Genomic DNA, 18,225 nt, shown 5'->3' with positions numbered 1-18,225 from the left:
TCCACTTTAAACACAATCCTCATCCTGCAGTTACTAGGGCTGGGTTCTCAGCTGGTGGGTAGCTCTTACCTGTTGCTTTTTACCCAGAGACCTAAAAGAGCTTTCCAAAGGTTGGTATCCTTATCTCCATTTTACAGATGGGGAAACTGGGGCATGGGGCAGGGAAGTGACTTGCCCAGGGAGGGGAGAGGTCAAACCAGAAACTCAGGTATCCTGTGCCCCAGTGCTGTATCCACTAGTCACACTGCATCCCATGGATTCCCTTTTCCGTTTTGCCTGTAAATCAGACTGAAATGTTAAAAGTCCGTCCATGACCACGCTGACTATCTCAGGCAGTTGATCACTCCCCCGCTATGGGCTCCCCCAACCCGTGTCTGGCTGTGCCCTGAAGCTGACAGAGCGACACTGATTTACACCATCTGAGGAACTGGCCTACAGAGCCTCAGGATGCTGAGACATTTAACAAATCTGGAGTTGGTCCCTGGGCTATTGCAAATCCTGCCAACAGAGTGCAAAGGTGCTCCAAGCACAGGAGCACAGTCCCCTCACCGGCTCAGGCAGGAACGCAAACCCCTAGCCAGGCTGCATTAACCTGGTAGGTGCCCACTCTGTTACCTGCATTATCTTCTTCTGTTAAGAGTCCACTGAACTGCATCAGTTGCCTCATTTGGTCTTTGGAGATCTTCAAGTACTTGTCGCAATTACACAACTGGCAAAAGGAAGAGAGAGGAAGATTAGAAAGAGGGTGGTAGCGGAGTCCTCTGCCGCTCTGCAGCACCTTCTGTCCAAGGATCTCACAGCATTTTGCAAACCAATGAATTCAGCCCCACAATGGCCCTCTGAGGTTGGTCAGCATCATTAGCATGTTACAGCTGAGGAAACTGAGGCACGGGGTCAGAGAGTGAGGCTGTGACAGCACTAGGGTAGGACACAGATCTCCAGAGTTCCAGGCTTTGACCCTCCTTCCTGTAGTAGAGGGCAATAGGGAAACCCACAAGAGAGTTACAAGATCAGGGGGAAAAAAGCAACACCCCAACCCAACTCATGGCTGCTCACACTGGCTATGCAGCCGGGGTGGCACTCCCAGCCTGCTGCCGCGTCACAGGGCTGCCACATGCTCCTCCAATGACCCTGCATCCCCAGCCCAGTGTCAGGCACAGAGATGAGCTGTGCCCTGCGCCAGGCCTGCAGCAACATGCTGCCTTGTGCCCACTTTGGATTCTGTCATGGCCTCTGCAGCCAGCTGGCTAGGTGGAATGTGAACTCTTGACCCATCTGACAGTGCAGCCCCAGCTCAGGGATTTCAAGGGATCTGTTCAGGCTTCCCCAGATGCCAGCCAGCTCAAAGTGAAGAGTGGGGTATATGTGTGGGTCTGGAGGGAGGTAGCTGGGGGAGGCACTCTGCCCCAGCTAGTCACTTACAGCAAACCCAGTTTATAGCTTGAACTCTGGGTCAAAGTCTCAAGAGAAAAAATAGCTGCCCAGCTTTATTGTGTAATGCTCCCATAAAGAATAGTGTACCGAGATGACCATTAAAAGCCCATGATAGGGCTTCTTCATTAAGAGCTCATAATTTAACATGGCAAATCCAGCCGTGCTCTCTAGGAATCCCCATCCTGCCCCCCAAATAAATGAATGCCTTCAACCTTTCATGGCTAGCCAACTCCAGCCCAGCTCAGCACTGGGAGGACAGACACCTGCTGCTTCGTACCCTGAAGTATAACTCACTCAGCTGGGACCTGGATGCTGCCATAAAGCACCAGAAGCTGAGACTGTCTGTAAATGTCAGCAAGACCCTATGAGCCAGAGTTACAGCTTTGAAACTCACTCTTTGGCTCTCCCTACAATATTTGCATAAATAGGCACAGAACTGAAAAGCTTGCTGAGGTAATGAGCTTTCTTAATGGGGCACCGTTGCCTTACAAATCACTTCTCTGGCACAGATTTTACTTATCACAAGTAACACACATGGGCCCACAGTCTCCAAAATGACTAGTGATTTAGGGGTCCCAATCTGAAACATCTTAAAGGGGCCTGGTTTTCAGAAAGCACTGAGCTCTGTGACAGCTTTCAGAGTAGCAGCCGTGTTAGTCTGTATTCGCAAAAAGAACAGGAGGACTTGTGGCACCTTAGAGACTAACAAATTTACTTGAGCAGAAGCTTTCGTGGGCTACAGCTCACTTCATCAGATGTTGTAGCTCACGAAAGCTTATGCTCAAATAAATTTACTAGTCTCTAAGGTGCCACAAGTCCTCCTCTTCTTTTTGAGCTCTGTGAAAATCTGACCCCTTCACGGTGTGCTGGGGTTGGGCCTCAGGAACTGAACACACCGGGTCACTCTGCACTTTGGAAATCTTAGGCCAAGATTCCTAGCACTGAGATTGGAGGAAAAAATATTTCTCTCTCTTTTCCAGTTGGTTGCGACTGCAGGTAAAAATCCTGGTACAAGTGAAGTCAGTGTTCAATCTCCCACTGACCTCAATGGGGCCCGGATTTCACCCAGGGCCTTTAGCGGTGCTCTGTTGCATCAGTTTCACTGTTCTCCCTTGTACCGGCAGTTAGTGTAGGTCTTCCACACAGCAAAAGGGGAGAGACAAACTATTTAAAACGTGGGACAATGTGACTAATGCCACAAAAATTTATAGGGGGACTTAGGTGTGATTCCCAAAGTGACCTGTAACTCACTAAAAATCCCAAAGGATTAGGCTCCAAGTTGACTAGTCCCTTGAAAGAGCTGCAGCCAAGACAAGTGATTAGAATCATAGAATCTCAGGGTTGGAAGGGACCTCAGGAGGTCATCTAGCCTACCCCCCTGCTCAAAGGTGCATACATTTTAAATGCAGTGAGTTTCCTGGTTGGGGTCTGATCCCAAGTCTACTGTATGAAGTGAGAGTTTCACTGACTTCAGTGGGCTTCGGATCAGGTCTTTAGCACTTTTGATATGTTTGTGGAGCACTAGCTGGACGCGGCAGAGAGGTCACATCTGGGGGCTATGGCTCCCCTTCTCCTCAAGTGGGAGAATCAGAGAGGAAAGTGGGACAACTATTCGTTAGAAAAAAATATACAATCACAGCTCTGGCACCCACCTCTCAAACCACACGCAGGGATGGGGCAGAGCTGTCCCCAGTCTGGACAATAACTTGGCAGTCAGGCACTCCAAGAAATGAGGCAATAAACCCCAGCCTGCAAATGACTCAGACTGTAAAAGGCCTCTGCCTTCCGCTCTCTGAAGCTGCATTTCAAGCAAAGCCTGAGACAGTGGGTAAAACGGAAAGTCTCAGAGAGGCCATGCTATCGGGGACGAGAACTCTTCAGAGAATTCACTTTCCATGCACTGTGGCAAATGCTTTGAGTTCTCTGATCAGCCACTTCCTTCCAGCCCTGTAAGGCTGTTTTGCAGAGTACAAGGTGCCCTAAATGCAGTAACATCCATTTTCCCCCTCCTCTCCTCAGTGCCTGGGCCTTGCCACATGACTGGATCAGATCAGACTGGTTTGGAATCCAGCAGTGACCAAAAAGTTTGCAAAGGAAGGAGACTATCCCCAGGGTTTCTGGCCCATTGAACTGTGCTGTACAGGGAGGGCTGGAAGAAAGCCTCCCCTCAGACCCTGCTTATGCCCTTCAGTAGGAAAGCTGATTTGATTATAATTTTAGGGCCAGATTCTGGGATTCTCCTTGGGTGGGGGAGAGAGGAAGCAGGGGCTCCCTGGCACACCTGGTCCGTGGCAAAGCTCCCACTGACTTCAATAGGTCCTGGATTTCACCCCAAGAGAGTGCACTGGGGAAGTCAGATGCCCCAAAGGGGGTGTGGCTGAGTAAGGATGGCCCCAGGGCCTCAAGCCCTTTCTGCACCAGCTAGTAGCTCAAAAAGTGTGTGGGAACCTCACCTCTGTGCCCTGGAGCCTGCTGGGGGCTCCCCGAACCTCTCCCTATGGTGGTGGTGACTCTAGAGACCATGATAATGGCCTTGGTTTGCAAAGCTACCCAGGGTATTATCCACTGAACCCAGAGCTGTGGGAAGGGAACAGTGTAGCCCCAGTCTGGGTTCGCTGACTCCTTGTGGATAGATCACAGAACAGCCTGACCGGCAAGCCTGGAGGCCTTGTGTGGAGTCCAATGCACACAACCTGCCAATGCCCTGCAACTTCCTCTCTTGTCAGCAGGCTCAGACAATGCAGTCAGCCAGTGGTCACAGGGCCTGACAGAGCAGCACATGGATGGCGCAGGCACAACCTGGGGAGCTGAGGTGATGTGGCAGGAAGAGGAGCTCACTTTGAGGAGCTTGCAGGGGGATTAACTTCTCCAGCCATCAGAGGTCTCTGCTCTCCAGCCAGCCAGATAGTGGACAGCCTTGGACTCAGCACTGATCTGCGACTCTCAGATTACAACAGTGTTATGAAATGTTGGCTTCCCATTCTGCCTGGTGCCCTCTGCTCAGGCAGGGCCTGATCACCCTTCAATCCCTCCAAGCCAGCCTACAACAAATCACTCTGCCTGGCATGAAGGCAAAGGCCACAGAGGAATGACAGCTTACAGAGCCCACCGAATCCCGTCTCCTACGCAACAAGGGCACTGCTCTAGCTCCTCATTCAACACCTGGTCACAATCTAGGACCTGGTCCTGATCTTTAAGGCCTTCAGCAGACTCAGGCCTAGCTACGACCGGAGATGTGAGGGGCCAGGGAAAAATGGAAACTGGCGGGGGGGAGGAGGACATTTTTTCCCTGTTTTTTTCTGACACCTGGTATGAAAGAACTGGAAATTTTGGGACAAACGTAAAAGAAGCTGTTATATACAATATTTTCTCTCAGAATGAACAGTGAAAGAACTTTCAGAGTAATGTTTAAAGCAATGTTACTGCTGCCCTTCTAATGCTTTCTAATACTAGTAAGTATTGAAAATGAAGATACTTTAGAAAAGTACAGTATTAGAAGTAAAGAAAGTTTAGTTTTGATAAGCAAGTAACTACTGCAGATATTTCAACTTTTCCCAGAATTTTGGGGGAGGTTTGAAAACCCCCAGAAACACACATTTTTCCCCCATGCCTTCAAATTTTTCTGAAACTTTACATCCCTAGTGACAGCACCTCAGAGACTGCTCCTCCATCTGTGACCCAACTGCCCTCCAGGGGGCTCTGCAGATGCTAGGTTTTGTGGGGCAGGACGTTCTCAGGGAAAGGCCCTCACCTGTGGAGCTTCACACCAATGGAAATCAGATCGGACTCAAGGCAGACTCCACTTACACTCAGCGTAAGACCTCCTTTTTCACACTGCCTGATCCCAACAGCCAGGGCTGGCTTGGCAATAAGGATGGAGAAAGGAGATAGAAGAAGTGAAAGAAGGAAATCTAAGTAATGGCCCCTGATTCCAAGAGTGTAGGGGAGAAAAGAGACCTCTGTAGGGTAGTGTCACTAAGTATTCAGAGCCTATATACAGTACTTCATTACTGAGAGAGTGAAAGAGAAACATGGTGATGACAGACAGGCGGACAGAGTCAGTGGCCTACTCCCCTCCTAAGTACGGTTCTAAATCAACAATGCCAGGATCACTTTTTGATACCACATGATTTGCAAGTTGTCTGCACACATGGGAAGAGGGACCCTGCAATCTGATTCCTCATTTCTTGTTATATGCTCTGTATTAAAACATGAGGCTTCCCAATTCTTCCAGTTCTCAGATGCTGCAGAGCAAGCAGCTTTCGATCCTTTCCCAAGCATTCATTTCCCTGAAAACCTGCACAGGCTTGTTGCTTTTGGGGTTGGTTTGTTGTTTTTTTTTTGACACTTTCATGGAATGAATCTGGTTCAGTGGGTGGTGCCCAAGTGACTCCCCCCAGCGGCAGGAACACAAATGGTCAGACGTGACACAGAGCTCCTGCCAGAGTCTGGGAAATACACAGCGCAGGGAGGGAGTGGTGCCGATGCAGCCAGATGGAAAAGGGCAAAAGAGCTTTGCAAAAAATTTAAGGAAACATTTTCAAATTCACCTACATGATGAATGAGGAGCCTAAGCCCCATTTTCAAATGTGACCTAAACCCCACAGATTTTCAATGGGACTTAGGCTCCAAATGCCCATGGCACTTTTGAAAATGGTGCTTCAGCTCCTAGGTCACTTAGACCCAAATCCTCAAAGGTATTTATGCTCCTAATGCCTACGGATTTCACGGGGCCAATGTGGGCCACAGGCACTTTGGAAATGTTACCCTTAATCAATATTTCTATGTCTTTTCTTCCTTAACATTTCAAGAAGTGTTGGCCAACTCAGGCACCAGTGAATGCATGGGGAGCGTGAGACCTGAGCGTGCTCATGATTACCAACAGGAGCAAAATCTAGGTCCAGCTCTGGGCCACATGAGAAATCCCTGCAAGTCTCCCATTCCAAGGAACCGTGTCTGCCCACTGAAAACAAACATTCCTCCTTCACTCTCTTTTTTAAAAAGACTCAACCAAGGAAAAAGTGACACCAGATGCGCTCTTCTGAAACACCAGGAACTCAGGGGAAAACCTGGTTGGGAGAACCAGAATTCTCACAGAAGTCAGGTCTGCACTGTGAAGAATCACGAGGGAGTCACTTCTGATTTCCCGAGGAACAAAACATAAGGCAGGGTTAAATTATAACTTCAGGAGGTTATCGGATCAGATCTTCTCAGGGTTTAACTGTCTTGAATAAACACAGACCTTAAATCTCATGATTGTCTCACTTTTCATTTGTGTGCCACTCCTGCATTTTAACTGCATCTCTTCTAGGTGTAACCATGCTAGGGCTTAGACAGAAACTCAGAAATGCTTCTGCACAACTTGCAGGTGAGGTTGAGATGGGACCAATTTACTGAAATGCCCTGAAAAATGTTTGAGAAAAACTGGTGCACTTTTTGACCACAGGGGAAGAGACTGTTTCTCTTTTCATTGAACATGATCTCTGTCTGCACGGCAGCTGGGAATCGACATGGACTCCCGTCAGTATTTCCCATCTCTGAGGCCAGCTGAAATGCTGATGTCCAAGCTCTTGATAACAGAAGCTCTGGGTCGACTGAAGGTCAGTTAGGGATTACTGTCTGAAGCTCAGCTCCTGAGCTGTGCAGGATCATCTCCAGAGTCTCTAAGAGCAGAGACCTACTGCAACTTCTTTCCTGAGAAGTTCAGGAGCCCCTCAAACCAGTTCACTCTCCTCTATCCTTCTCATTGCTCTGACACTCCTGAGTATGACCCTGAGGTCTGTTTACACATAACAGAGATCTGTTCTCCCACTCACAGGTTGGAGGCGGGTCCTCTCCTAATTCCCATTAATGTTACTGGGAGTTAGGCCCATCACTGGTTCCTCCCCGCAGTGGGCGAGCAGACCCCTTTGTGGGGAGATTCTACAGCCTTCTCACGTACGCATCTGCCTTTGCACACTCCACTTGCATGGGAGACTGCTGGGGTAAGGCCTCTTTTGAGTGATGCTGGCCCCTACAAGCTAAGAAATTTTCTCCTGGGCAAGATTTGCATGTGATGCTGAACAGAGCTACAAAGGCTGCTGCTCTGCAGGGCACCTGTGACCTACCCAATGTGTATGTCTCACAAGCCGCCTTGGGACATCTGGCATGGAAGGTGCCTTATACATTTTATTGGATTGCAACACAGCAGACAAAGGTGAATTGGCCGCATTTATTGCATTCCCTTCCTTGTCACACATGCAACTTGGAAAGATTGTGCCAAAGTCTACACAAGGCAGCCTCCCTCACTATACAGCTCCCAGTTCCATCCAGAAGGAAAGAGCACCTTGTTTGATTTGTTCAGAAGGTATTACAAGGTGACAGCTCTCAGCTCTGTGTGGGAGAGCAAACAGTCAGGCTTTTGGGTGTGTTTTCCGTCAAGCAGTATCATTCTTCCAAAACATGGAGTGCCGAGTGTTGCAGGTTCACACAGCACTGTACAAACACAGATAAGGAAATGTTCCCTGCCCCGAAGAGCTGACAGTTTAAATAAGACAGGCAACCCTAAGCTATTCCAGATGGGAAGAACTTAGGGAAGGCTGGCGTAGGTCTAGAAAACAGGAGACAAGATGCTCAGGAAGGAGGAGAGAAAAAGGCTATTGGCAGATGAATGAGAGAGTCTTGCGGGAGTAGGGGGCAGTGTGATGGTAGCCATGGACCTGAGGGTGGGAAGAAGAGACAAAGGAGATGGAAGGGGTCAGGACTGGGAAGAGGCCAGATCTCCTGGCTTCCAGCCCAGTGCACTGTCTATTGGGTCATGCCAGCACTTGCTGGTCCCCATTGTTAAGAGTCTCAACATGAGGCCAAGGGCTGGATGGGCCATGGAGGCAAAACTTCCCTCTGGCCTCAAGAAATGGTCAGACCTGAGACACATTGGTAGGAGGAGGAGCTGATGTTTCTGTTGTGGGGATATGCACAGACTGGCCATCTCTAGAGCACAAAATCACATTAGCAATAATTCCAGCTGTTCAAAATGAAATCTCTCCTTGCAGTTTGGCAGAGTGCTCCAGTGGACAAGGCACAGGACTAGGACTACTAGGTTCTCTTCCCAGCTTGGCCACAGATCAACTGGGTGACCTGGTGGCCTATGGGGGGAATAAGGTTTATCTCCTAGTCCTAGACCAGAGGTGGGCAAACTACGGCCCGCGGGACCGTCCTTGCCTGACTCTTGAGCTCCTGGCCAGGGAGGCTAGCCCCCAGCCCCTCCCCGGCTGTCCCCCCTCCCCTGCAGCGTCAGCTCGCTGTGCGGATAGTGTGGCTGGCTCCATCCAGGCAGCTGGGCTGTGAGCTCCTGCTGCTCTGAGCGGCATAGAAAGGGAGTAGGGGTGGCGGGGGCTGGGGTGGGATAAGGGGTAGGGGGTCCCGCGGGGCAGTCAGGGGACAGGGATCGGGGGTGGTTGGATGGGGCAGAGGTTCCGGGGGGTGCGGTCAGGGGATGGGGAACAGGGGGGGTTGGATAGGGCGTGGGAGTCCCGTGGGGCCTGTCACAGGGCAGAGGTGTGGATGGGGCCAGGGAGCAGAGGGCTTAGATAGTGGGTGGGATCCCGGGGGGGAGGGGGGGGTAGGATTGGGGCAGGGGGGTCCTGGAAGCGGGCAGTCAGGGGACAAGGAGCAGGGGGGATTGGATGGGTCGTGGGTTCTGAGGGGGGCAGTCAGGGGGTGGGAAGTGGGAGAGGGAGAATAGGGGGTGGGGGCCAGGCTGTTTGGGGGCACAGCCTTCCCTACCCGGCCCTCCATACAGTTTTGCACCCTGATGTGGCCCTCGGGCCAAAAAGTGTGCCCACCCCTGTCCTAGACACTCTCTTGCTATAAGGCTACCCTCCCTCCTGCAACACCCCCGCCTCCTGGGCCATGAATGCCACGACCAACAAAGCCATCCCCAGGCCCCAGCTCCCAAAGGAGTGGGGCAGGCACAGCAGACAAATAACCACTTTGTGGCAGTGGCAATTAATCATCATAAAAATTTCAATGAAAATGGGTTTAATATCCCCCCTAAACATGGTGGAACCAATCGAACGGCGTGGGCAGCTTCCCGTCAGGAACGCTGCCCTGATCAAAGCGCACCAGCCATCTCCTGTAGAGGGGTGAGAAGAGCCTGCCGGGGCGTGCCGCAGCAATGCTGTCCCAGAGCAGCCTTCTCAGGCTGAGCTCTGCTGATGGGGAGTTATACAGAGGTACTGGTGGGGAAGGAAGGAGCCTCTCAATGGGAAAAGGACTGACTTGCATACGTCTGTTTTCCCTGGACCTGTTGTGCTAGGTTAGAAAAAACAGGGCCCAGAAAAGGTGGTGCAGATATAATTAAAGCCAAAATTCATGGGAACATTCTTCAGCCCTTACTGACGATGACACAACTAACACAAGCCTTGCAGTTCCGATGGGAAAATATTCAGAGGGGTTGAGACAGCTAAGGCGGAATGCAATGCCTGGCCACATGACTCCCCTCAGCCAACGGGACGGGAAGGGGTTGCATTTGAACAGGGGCAGGCAAGCCGTTCGTCAGGTAGCAAAGGGAGAGACAATGTCTCCTTTGGAGCAGCAGCAAGAGGACATCAATCAGAGCTGCCTGAGCGTGACAGTGACGGGCTGCAGCTCCGCCTGGAGAGCCGCTTGGCTTCCCTGCGCACGACACCTGCTAGAGCTTGTAGCTGCGTCAGGAGGGTGCAGGGAGCCTCAGCACTGCCCCTGCAGCAGCCGCACGCAGCGATGAGCCGACCTGCTGACTCCAAACCCCTGGCACACGCCCAGTGAATGGGCAGGAGCAGAGCAGCCAGTGCCTCTCCTCTTCCTCCATGCACAACATCTCAGGTGAAGTTCATGCCACATAATCCCAAGCCCCTGTGGAGCAAGGAGAGCATCATCTCTCCAGGCGCCCCAGCCCTGTCCTGGGTGGCGTCAGGGCTAGGGCTGGCTCAGTCTCTGGGGACTCTCTGCTCAGATGGCTGCCAGCTGCTGTTAACGGGATGTTATTCCATGGGCCGAGAGCAGCTGGCAGGGGATCCCCTTTGGCGATTGCCAGCCGGGGCTGGCTTCATGCTGCTGACCTGGAGGTGAAAAGCTCTGCCCCAAACCCCGCAGGTCTCCAGGAACACAGGGCACCGGGTCTGGGACACGTGAGCAGGGCAGAGAAGTGCTGAGAGAGAGAGGGCTGGCAGAGAAATGCAGGTTGCCGCAGAGCCTTTATTCCAGGTGAGCACACAGCAGAGGAGGAGCCCTCCCTTTCTCACGCTAGGGCAGCCCTTGCCAGCTCACGCTTAGTCACTGGCAAATCCCAGGCTAGCTTCGTTCTGCCCCCTGTGAAATGGATCTTGGCTGCGCCCCTGCTGAGGCAATCCCAGACCTCGGGAGCTGTGGCAGGTGTATGTTCCCACGGCAGCCTGCTTCCAGCTGCCAACTGCTAGGCACAAAAAGTGCACGGCGCTAGCCCCATCGGGCACAGGAATCAGGCATCTCACACATGGCCCGTCTGTCTGACAAGGGCTAGGTCAGAAGCCAGGAAAGCCGAGTTTCCTGGCTTGGAGGGTGATTTGGGGGAATGAATAATTTCCCAGCTCATTGGAAAGAGGAAAAATAGGGGTGACTGACAGCTAGAGCCAAAGGTGTTTAAAGACTCAGTGGTTAGAAGGGAGGGCTTGAGGGTTAGGACTCCTAGCTGCCACTGACTCACTGTCTGGCCATCAGCAAGCCTCATGGCCCTGCCATGCCTCAGTTTAAATGGAGATAAAACGCCCCATCTTTGTATGGTGCTCTGAGCTCGGTGGCTGGCGGGGGACGTGAGCGCTGAGTACAATAATAACCAGGTGAGTGCAAAGGCTTCAGCCAAATGACCCCCCCAGCATGGCCAAGGCTGGACTGAAGCATTCTGCCCGGAGACTGCTGGGCAAGGCACGTGCGGAGCCTCTTCCGCAGCAGAGCTACCTGGGGCGGGGTTTGTGCTCTTCGCTACCGGACGGCCCCTGAACTGCTACTTCCCTTGGAGCAAAGACTCTCAGAAGCAGCTCAGACAAAGGCCCTGCTGGCACGACTGGCTCTGATTTCCAAGCTGTTTGACTGGGGGATGCAGATAAATGGCATACAGCTGCCCAGCAGCAACTTCTCCATGCACAGAGGTGCAGGACAAGTAACCCAAGGAGAGTGCCTTGTCATCTGTGACAGCCTCCTGCTAAGAGGGGAGAGAGTGAGATTGTAGGGAAATCACTTTAGACAAGAAGATGCATAAAGAAATGCATTATTGAGCCCTAGAGAACACAGGGGACAGTCCTGAAAGCCACGTCCTTCCTGAGCCCCAGGGAGTGGTGTGGCCAACCCATGAGCCAGCAGGCTTTCCTGAATGGCCAGCAGCCTGGAATGGTGATTCTTTGTCAGGGTTATGGACTAGTGCAGGGGTAGGCAACCTATGGCATGTGTTCCAAAGGTGGCATGCAAGCCGATTTTCAGCAGCACTCACACTGCCCAGGTCTTGGCCACCGCTCCGGGGGGCTCTGCATTTTACTTTAATTTTAAATGAAGCTTCTTAAACATTTAAAAAACCTTATTTACTTTACATACAACAATAGTTTAGTTATATATTAAATACTTATAGAAAGAGACCTTCTAAAAAAGTTAAAATGTACGACTGGCACGCAAAACCTTAAATTAGAGTGAATAAATGAAGACTCGGCACCCCACTTCTGAAAGGTTGTTGACCCCTGGCCTAGTGGATGGGGACGTGCTATGGCTATAAACCTATGCTTTGCCCCCTAAGTTTCCCTGCTGTTTCTATTAGCTACAGCCCTGTTCCCCATCCTGGTCCTGAACAGCTGTGCTATTTTCTAGGATTAGGGGTGTGGGAGTATTCTTGCAACAGAACCCTCAGATTGGGGTGCATTTAATGGGAAGGAGAGATGGGAGGGGAGTGGAGTGGAGCAGGCTGGGAAACATGTCCCTAATGGGGCAATGGCTAGTTCTCTCCTGCCCCCTAAAGCCTTCCATACTCCCACCCTGACTTACAGCTTCCCCTCTGCCTCACCACAGCCTTTCAGCCTCCTCCTGTAGAAACTCTCCCTTTTTCAACAAAACCTGCTTCTCCTGACCGGCTTGCTCCGTGATGTCACAACTCAGTGTTTACGACACTGAGGTGCTGGTGAATGTGATGTCACCAACGCTGGATTGTGACACCACGGAGTGAGTCATGCAGGAGGAGCGGCTGTTTCTACCCAGCTATCTTACAGACTCAGTGAGGATCTGGCCATGTCACAGGGTTAGTGTCTTTGCCTAGGCTGGCTGGGGCATGTCAGAGGTTCTTTAAGATCTCTGTCCAGAGCCACTGCTGTGAGCTCCCTGAAATCTGTAAGGACAGGGATCAAGTTGCAAGCATGCCCACTGCAAACTAGATATCTTCAGAAATCTGAGCAGACTCAGACAGAGCTGAATCCTGGGACTGCCCTGTTTAGTGCATACTGAATATGACACAGTTCAAAGGAATTAATGAGCCAAACGGAGCCAGGGGAAACACCCCTGATGGTCAGATTTTCTCTGTGTATATTGGACAGGGAGGAGAATGCAGGTGAGAATGCCTCTGGAATGGCAGGACCAACTGGGGAGCTGGTTTGATACTGGCTCTTCTGGATCCTGTTTGTGCAGAATGATACCTACCTTCTCTCTCCCACTTGGGTGGGGAATTGACACGCAGGTTATTTCAGATAGGGAAGGTGATGCAAACTACAGATGACATTCTTCCCTTCCCAGAGCTAAATGCTGAACCAGTGACAGAGGAAACCTCAAAGGGCGCCAAGCTTTGGATGCTCTGAGCTGGAATCCTGACAGTTTCAGTGACCTCTCCAGCTCCTCTCAGACTCACAGGGGGAACAGCTCCTCTATTTGGGCTTCCATCCCAGCTCCAACCCAGGAAGCTGAGAAGCTTAATGAAAAACTTAAAAGACACAACTTTAACAACCAAACTTTCTGGAATTCTACAAAGCTCCCAGGGTGAGCTTGGCTGAAGTTCTGGGGGTTGGTTGGTTCATATTTAGGTGAAGGTTCTGGTGGTTCATATTTTAACTAAACCATTTTTGCTGAGCCCTTTATCTGCCCACCCTTAGTCGTCCTAGGAGACCCATCAACCTAGTATGAAGTCATCAACCTAGTACTAAATCAGGGGATTGGTCCTGCTTTGAGCAGGGAGTCGAATTAAATGATCTCCTGAAGTCCCTTCCAACCCTGATATTCTATGATTCTATGATGATTTAGGCTTTGAACACAATAATTTAGGAGCTGTAATAATGTCCAAAAGAAAATCCACCTCTCTTTGGCCCCATGACAGCAGAGGTTGTTTCATTATTTCTGTAGTTAAATGGAACAATGTGAACCTCATGCTGCCTGTTTAAGCCATTATATGGACTGTGAGTTGAATGTTAGAACTGGCTTGGCTGGATCTACACTGGGGAAGTGTCACCTCCTTGCACCCCTGGGACTTTCTGGCTTGGGAAAACCCTCGGTAAGTCAAAAGAAATTGTAAATGTCAAATAAGTTTCCAAGTGCAACAAGTTAACTCCTAGCAGCGCCTGAGGTCAGCGCAACACAACAGCTGTCTTTTACTCAGCATCTCTCTTTTCCTAATCAGGTCCCAATCTCTTCCATTCCTTTCCTTCCCCACCATCAGTGCATGGTTGAGCCAGATGTCACCTGGGGGAGTGATACTGAGAAAGGGCCACTCCCTGATGAATGCAGATTGCGGGTCTCATTTCTGCTGTTACAATCAATGAGCCTGTCGTTAAACACAGGGTCCTGGGCATCCAAAATCTTAATTCAGTTGTGCATCCAGATTAGAAAATTCACCACAATGGAAATGAAATGAACCTGAAAAGCCTGGCTAAGTTTCCTCATCCTAATGGCTCATCAGATCAAACTGTCCTCCACCACCAGAGGCAATACAGGGAGAACAAGGGTTTCTCTTGAGAGTTTGGTGCTTCTGCTCCTGCCCCAAAGCAGGAAGTCCAAAGATTTGAGGAAAAATTAAAAGTAAAAAAAAAGGGTAACGAGATTTTACAAATTTCAAATAAAGGTTTGTGTTTTGGTTTGGTCTCAGTTTGGGTTGAAGGTTTGTGCCTGGTTTTATTTGATCTGTATTGGTTTGCCCAGGCCCCGTGTGTGTGCAAGAATGTTTACCAGTGTCGGTGTATGAAAGTGTGTGTGTGTACCTTTGTATATATTTATATTTTCCATCACTCTTTTCCCAAGTTTCCAGCTCCTCCTTGTGACATACACAGTTCTGACCCCCAGACAATCCCATCTTGTTCTCATAAACTCACTGGGCCTAATTCTCTGCTGCCATCATGCACCTTGTGGTGTCATTTACACCGGTGTAAATGACGTCTGCAAGTGCAGAGGAGGGAGAGTCAGCCTATGGACAGGCACTCCTTCCCTTGGAGAGAATGGCTATCACTCAGACATGGCTTCAGAGAACAACAAATTTCTGAGCATCCTGAGGTGTTTCTATTTTCCCTTTGCACTAGGCAACTTTTATCTTGAGCTACTGACATCCTGGTAGCCGGGAATTCTACAGTTGATGTCAACATGTGGCACCCAGGGAAGATTTAATACCATCCCAGTGTAGGTGGTGGTGGGGCAGTGAAGAGATGGCATGCTCTTTGCTCGTTTTCTCTTGTTGCTTTTAAAATGAACTTACATCTTGCCATCGTCTATCCCCTGAAGGATCCCAACGTGCTCTACACCTACAGTCTATGCCTGACTGATCAGCGATCACACGCAAGGCTCTGCTAGCCCACCCCAGAAAAGCAGCAAAGATTTGAAAGCACACAACAGCTCAAGTGACCCATTGTGGACAAACACTGATGAGCACTGTATCCTGTTTGATTATATAACAGGGTGGCCTGTGAGAGCAAGGGCCATGATTCAGTGACCAAGGAGGTCCCTTAGTCCTAAATTAAATCTGCAGGGAGAATTTAGGGAGGTAGAATGTGATGTCCTAAGCTGGAATTTGGCCAGGACTAACATCCCTATTTGTTCAAGGAACGATGGTATTGTTATGACCGTAAGAGGCAGGTCTCTGCCTGTCACTGGGGAAATGGGAGTCGTGTTGGGGCAGTGGTACACTATTTATTGATTCATCAGCATCACTTCCCTCATGGGCACCCAGGCGTTCCTTAGAGGTCTCTCATGCAAGTACTGAGCTAGCCCAACCCGCTCAGCTGGTAAACTCTGTGGGATCACAGCCCATGACAATACAGCATTCCCACTGCTTTCTCTGCTCCCTCTTCACTATTAGTCATAGGTTTCTGGAAGGTTTCTCATGCATAAGAAAGTGTTTCAACTTATATCAGCCAAATACTCCTATTGTGAGTGACCCACTCCAGCTACTGTGAAATACAGAGTTGAAACATGATGTTTCTATTCTCCTTGGAGGTAAAAGGTGTGGGAAATCAAACATAAGGAATGTCTTTAATTAGTCTCATTTGCATAGCAGTTGGAGAGGCTCACCTGATTGTTAAGGGCCTCATTTGTTTGGGAGCATAAAACAAGAACCTCAGTGCATTCAAATGGAGCAGATTAGCGGAGGTTCTGTGATGACAAGATTGGGAGATACAGCTGGAGGTAGGTCATCCATGGGTCAGAGTCAAACTGGCCAGAATTGAAGGCCAGACTTGTTGGGTGACTTTAAAAGGTACTATCTCCAGCTGTGTTTTATTTTCAGCACTCTGAGGAACTGCTCCTTGGAAGACATCTCCTCCTGCTTATACAGCCATTTTCTTATGGCTGCCCATATCAAGAGGTTAATAGCAACAGGCCTGATCCTGTGAGGTGCCGAGCATATTCTGGGACCTACACCGAGGGGATGGACATGTGTAAGAACCCAGGTGGAACAGATCAGAAATGACGTCAATGGGAGTTCAGAGTTTGGATACCCCCCCAAAAAGTGGTCAGCAGGGTCTATAGTGGTTGCTGCCCAAGTCAGCTGTGCTCTGAGAATCCAGTAGCCAAGGCAGCTGTTCCACTCATGGACAAAGCCGTTGGTACCGACCAATAAGATATCAATTCCAGCATGCGCTGGTTATTGTCGGTCTGCCTGAGTGTGCCACAGGAGACACTCAGAGCAGCTACTTGGATCCCCCAGTCAGCTAGCACAGGCCAGGCCATTGTCGTTCGTGAGCTTTATTCTGGGAGCTTTAGAAATACATGAAGGAACTTTGCTTTCAATGACCGTAGTGATGTTCCAGTGCTCAGAGAGCGTGGGAAATACAGTGGACCTGGAGAGTGGTACTGAGTTCTTTGAGGACTGCTAAGCTTTTTGCATGCTCTGGATACATGACACCCACACTACTGTCCCTAGCTTGTCACACTCAGACACTTGCTGAGCATGCACACAGCCTGGGGTACACGCTGTCATGGGGCAGCCCTGCTTGGCGCACCCTCCTGCTGTGGGCTGTCGCATGACAGGCACACTTGCTTCACTTTTCCCTCTCCAGCTTTCTTGTCTCATTACTACCCCTCCTTAGGGCTGGTTTATTACAACAGCATAGTCCAAATAGTCCATACCGAAAGTCCCAACCCCGCAGTCCATTCTCACTCCAGTGCAGGCAGTAACTAAAACTCTGACATCTCGTCTCTTAATGGCACCAACACCTTGGCCACACCTGGACTTGCTGTCAGTCCTCCCCAGCCCTGATACCAGTACAGCCATCCCAGCCCTTTCAACTGAAGTGCAGTCTCGCTCTTCCCAGTGTGAGCCCCAAAGCCTCTCTGCTGGGAGCATCCCTGGACCTCTCGCTGTCCCCCTGGGTCCAGCTCTCTGACTCCTCGAGATGGCAGTGGGCAAGCTCCTCGCTGCCTGCAGCCCTCTTTAGTTCTTGGCAACAGCTCTCCAGCTTACAGCCAGCAGGCAAGGCCCTCTTGCTGCCCGCCTGCCTTCAGCCTTCCTCCAGGAACCACCTTCTGCTTCCTTCCAGGACTTCTCCAGTTCCCTGGTCTCTGGCAGCTTTCACCTGCCCTTCCTGGCTGAACGAGCCTGCTCTGATGCACTGGAACCTCCCCCTGGCCTCCAGTTCACCAAGTCTCTCCTCTACCAGGTCTTGTCTTCACTGATCCTTCATAGCCCCAAGGTGCTGCCACGCCCTCTTACCCGACTAGCTGGGAGAGGCCGTGGCAGCTCTGATACAGGAGAGCTGGACCTACTGCACTTCATTTACTGGGGCCAGCTACGCTGTGACACACACCCAATTCCTCAGTGTGCACCATGTACACACAACAGCATGCCCTCGCCACACATACCCATTCCCAGCATGCCCCTGCTGCATGCATCCCCCGTGTGCAGCACATCCATGGGTTCACAGTGCATGCCACCCACACCCAGACCCACAAGGGTGCACTGCTGACACTCATCCACAGCCTGTGAAGCATGACACACTTGTGGCATGCCCTGGACATCCTGATCCACAACCTCCCCAGCATGTGCACCCCCTGCCGCCAACGAGCTGCACTGCAATCCACGGATGATCCACTGAGCTCAGAACAGCATGTATCACTGAACCTGGCCCACGGGGCTTTGTCTCACATGCCTGGCACATCCAGCAATGAAGCATTTAACCCTCCAGAACCAGATCCATGGCAATGGCATGCAGTACGTTTCCATTTCTTTGTATATACAGTATATGCCATCCCGCAAAGCTTGTACACAGCAGTGCAACTCACTGATCACTGGGCCCCCCTCATTCTACTGCCTTAATACTACATTGCCTTGGGCATATAAAACTGAACTTC

General features: G+C 50.6%; 1 protein-coding gene across 10 annotated transcripts in view; it reads right to left on the bottom strand.

Moving 5' to 3' along the window:
• Positions 1 to 18,225, bottom strand: part of EXD3 (exonuclease 3'-5' domain containing 3) — a 616,706-nt gene that overhangs the window by 65,352 nt on the left and 533,129 nt on the right. For 8 of the 10 annotated variants that reach the window (XM_073314578.1, XM_073314573.1, XM_073314577.1 and 5 more), the window contains one exon: positions 616 to 709. The exons of the other annotated variants lie outside the window; for them this stretch is intronic. In XM_073314578.1, coding sequence (XP_073170679.1) covers positions 616 to 709 — 94 coding nt within the window. The remainder of the gene's footprint in view (positions 1 to 615; positions 710 to 18,225) is intronic. 10 annotated transcript variants of the gene reach the window in all.

The sequence above is a fragment of the Lepidochelys kempii genome, chromosome 16 (genome assembly GCF_965140265.1).
Source record: "Lepidochelys kempii isolate rLepKem1 chromosome 16, rLepKem1.hap2, whole genome shotgun sequence".
In the NCBI taxonomy this organism is placed as follows: domain Eukaryota; kingdom Metazoa; phylum Chordata; order Testudines; family Cheloniidae; genus Lepidochelys; species Lepidochelys kempii.
This window is presented reverse-complemented; position numbering and strand designations above follow the sequence as displayed.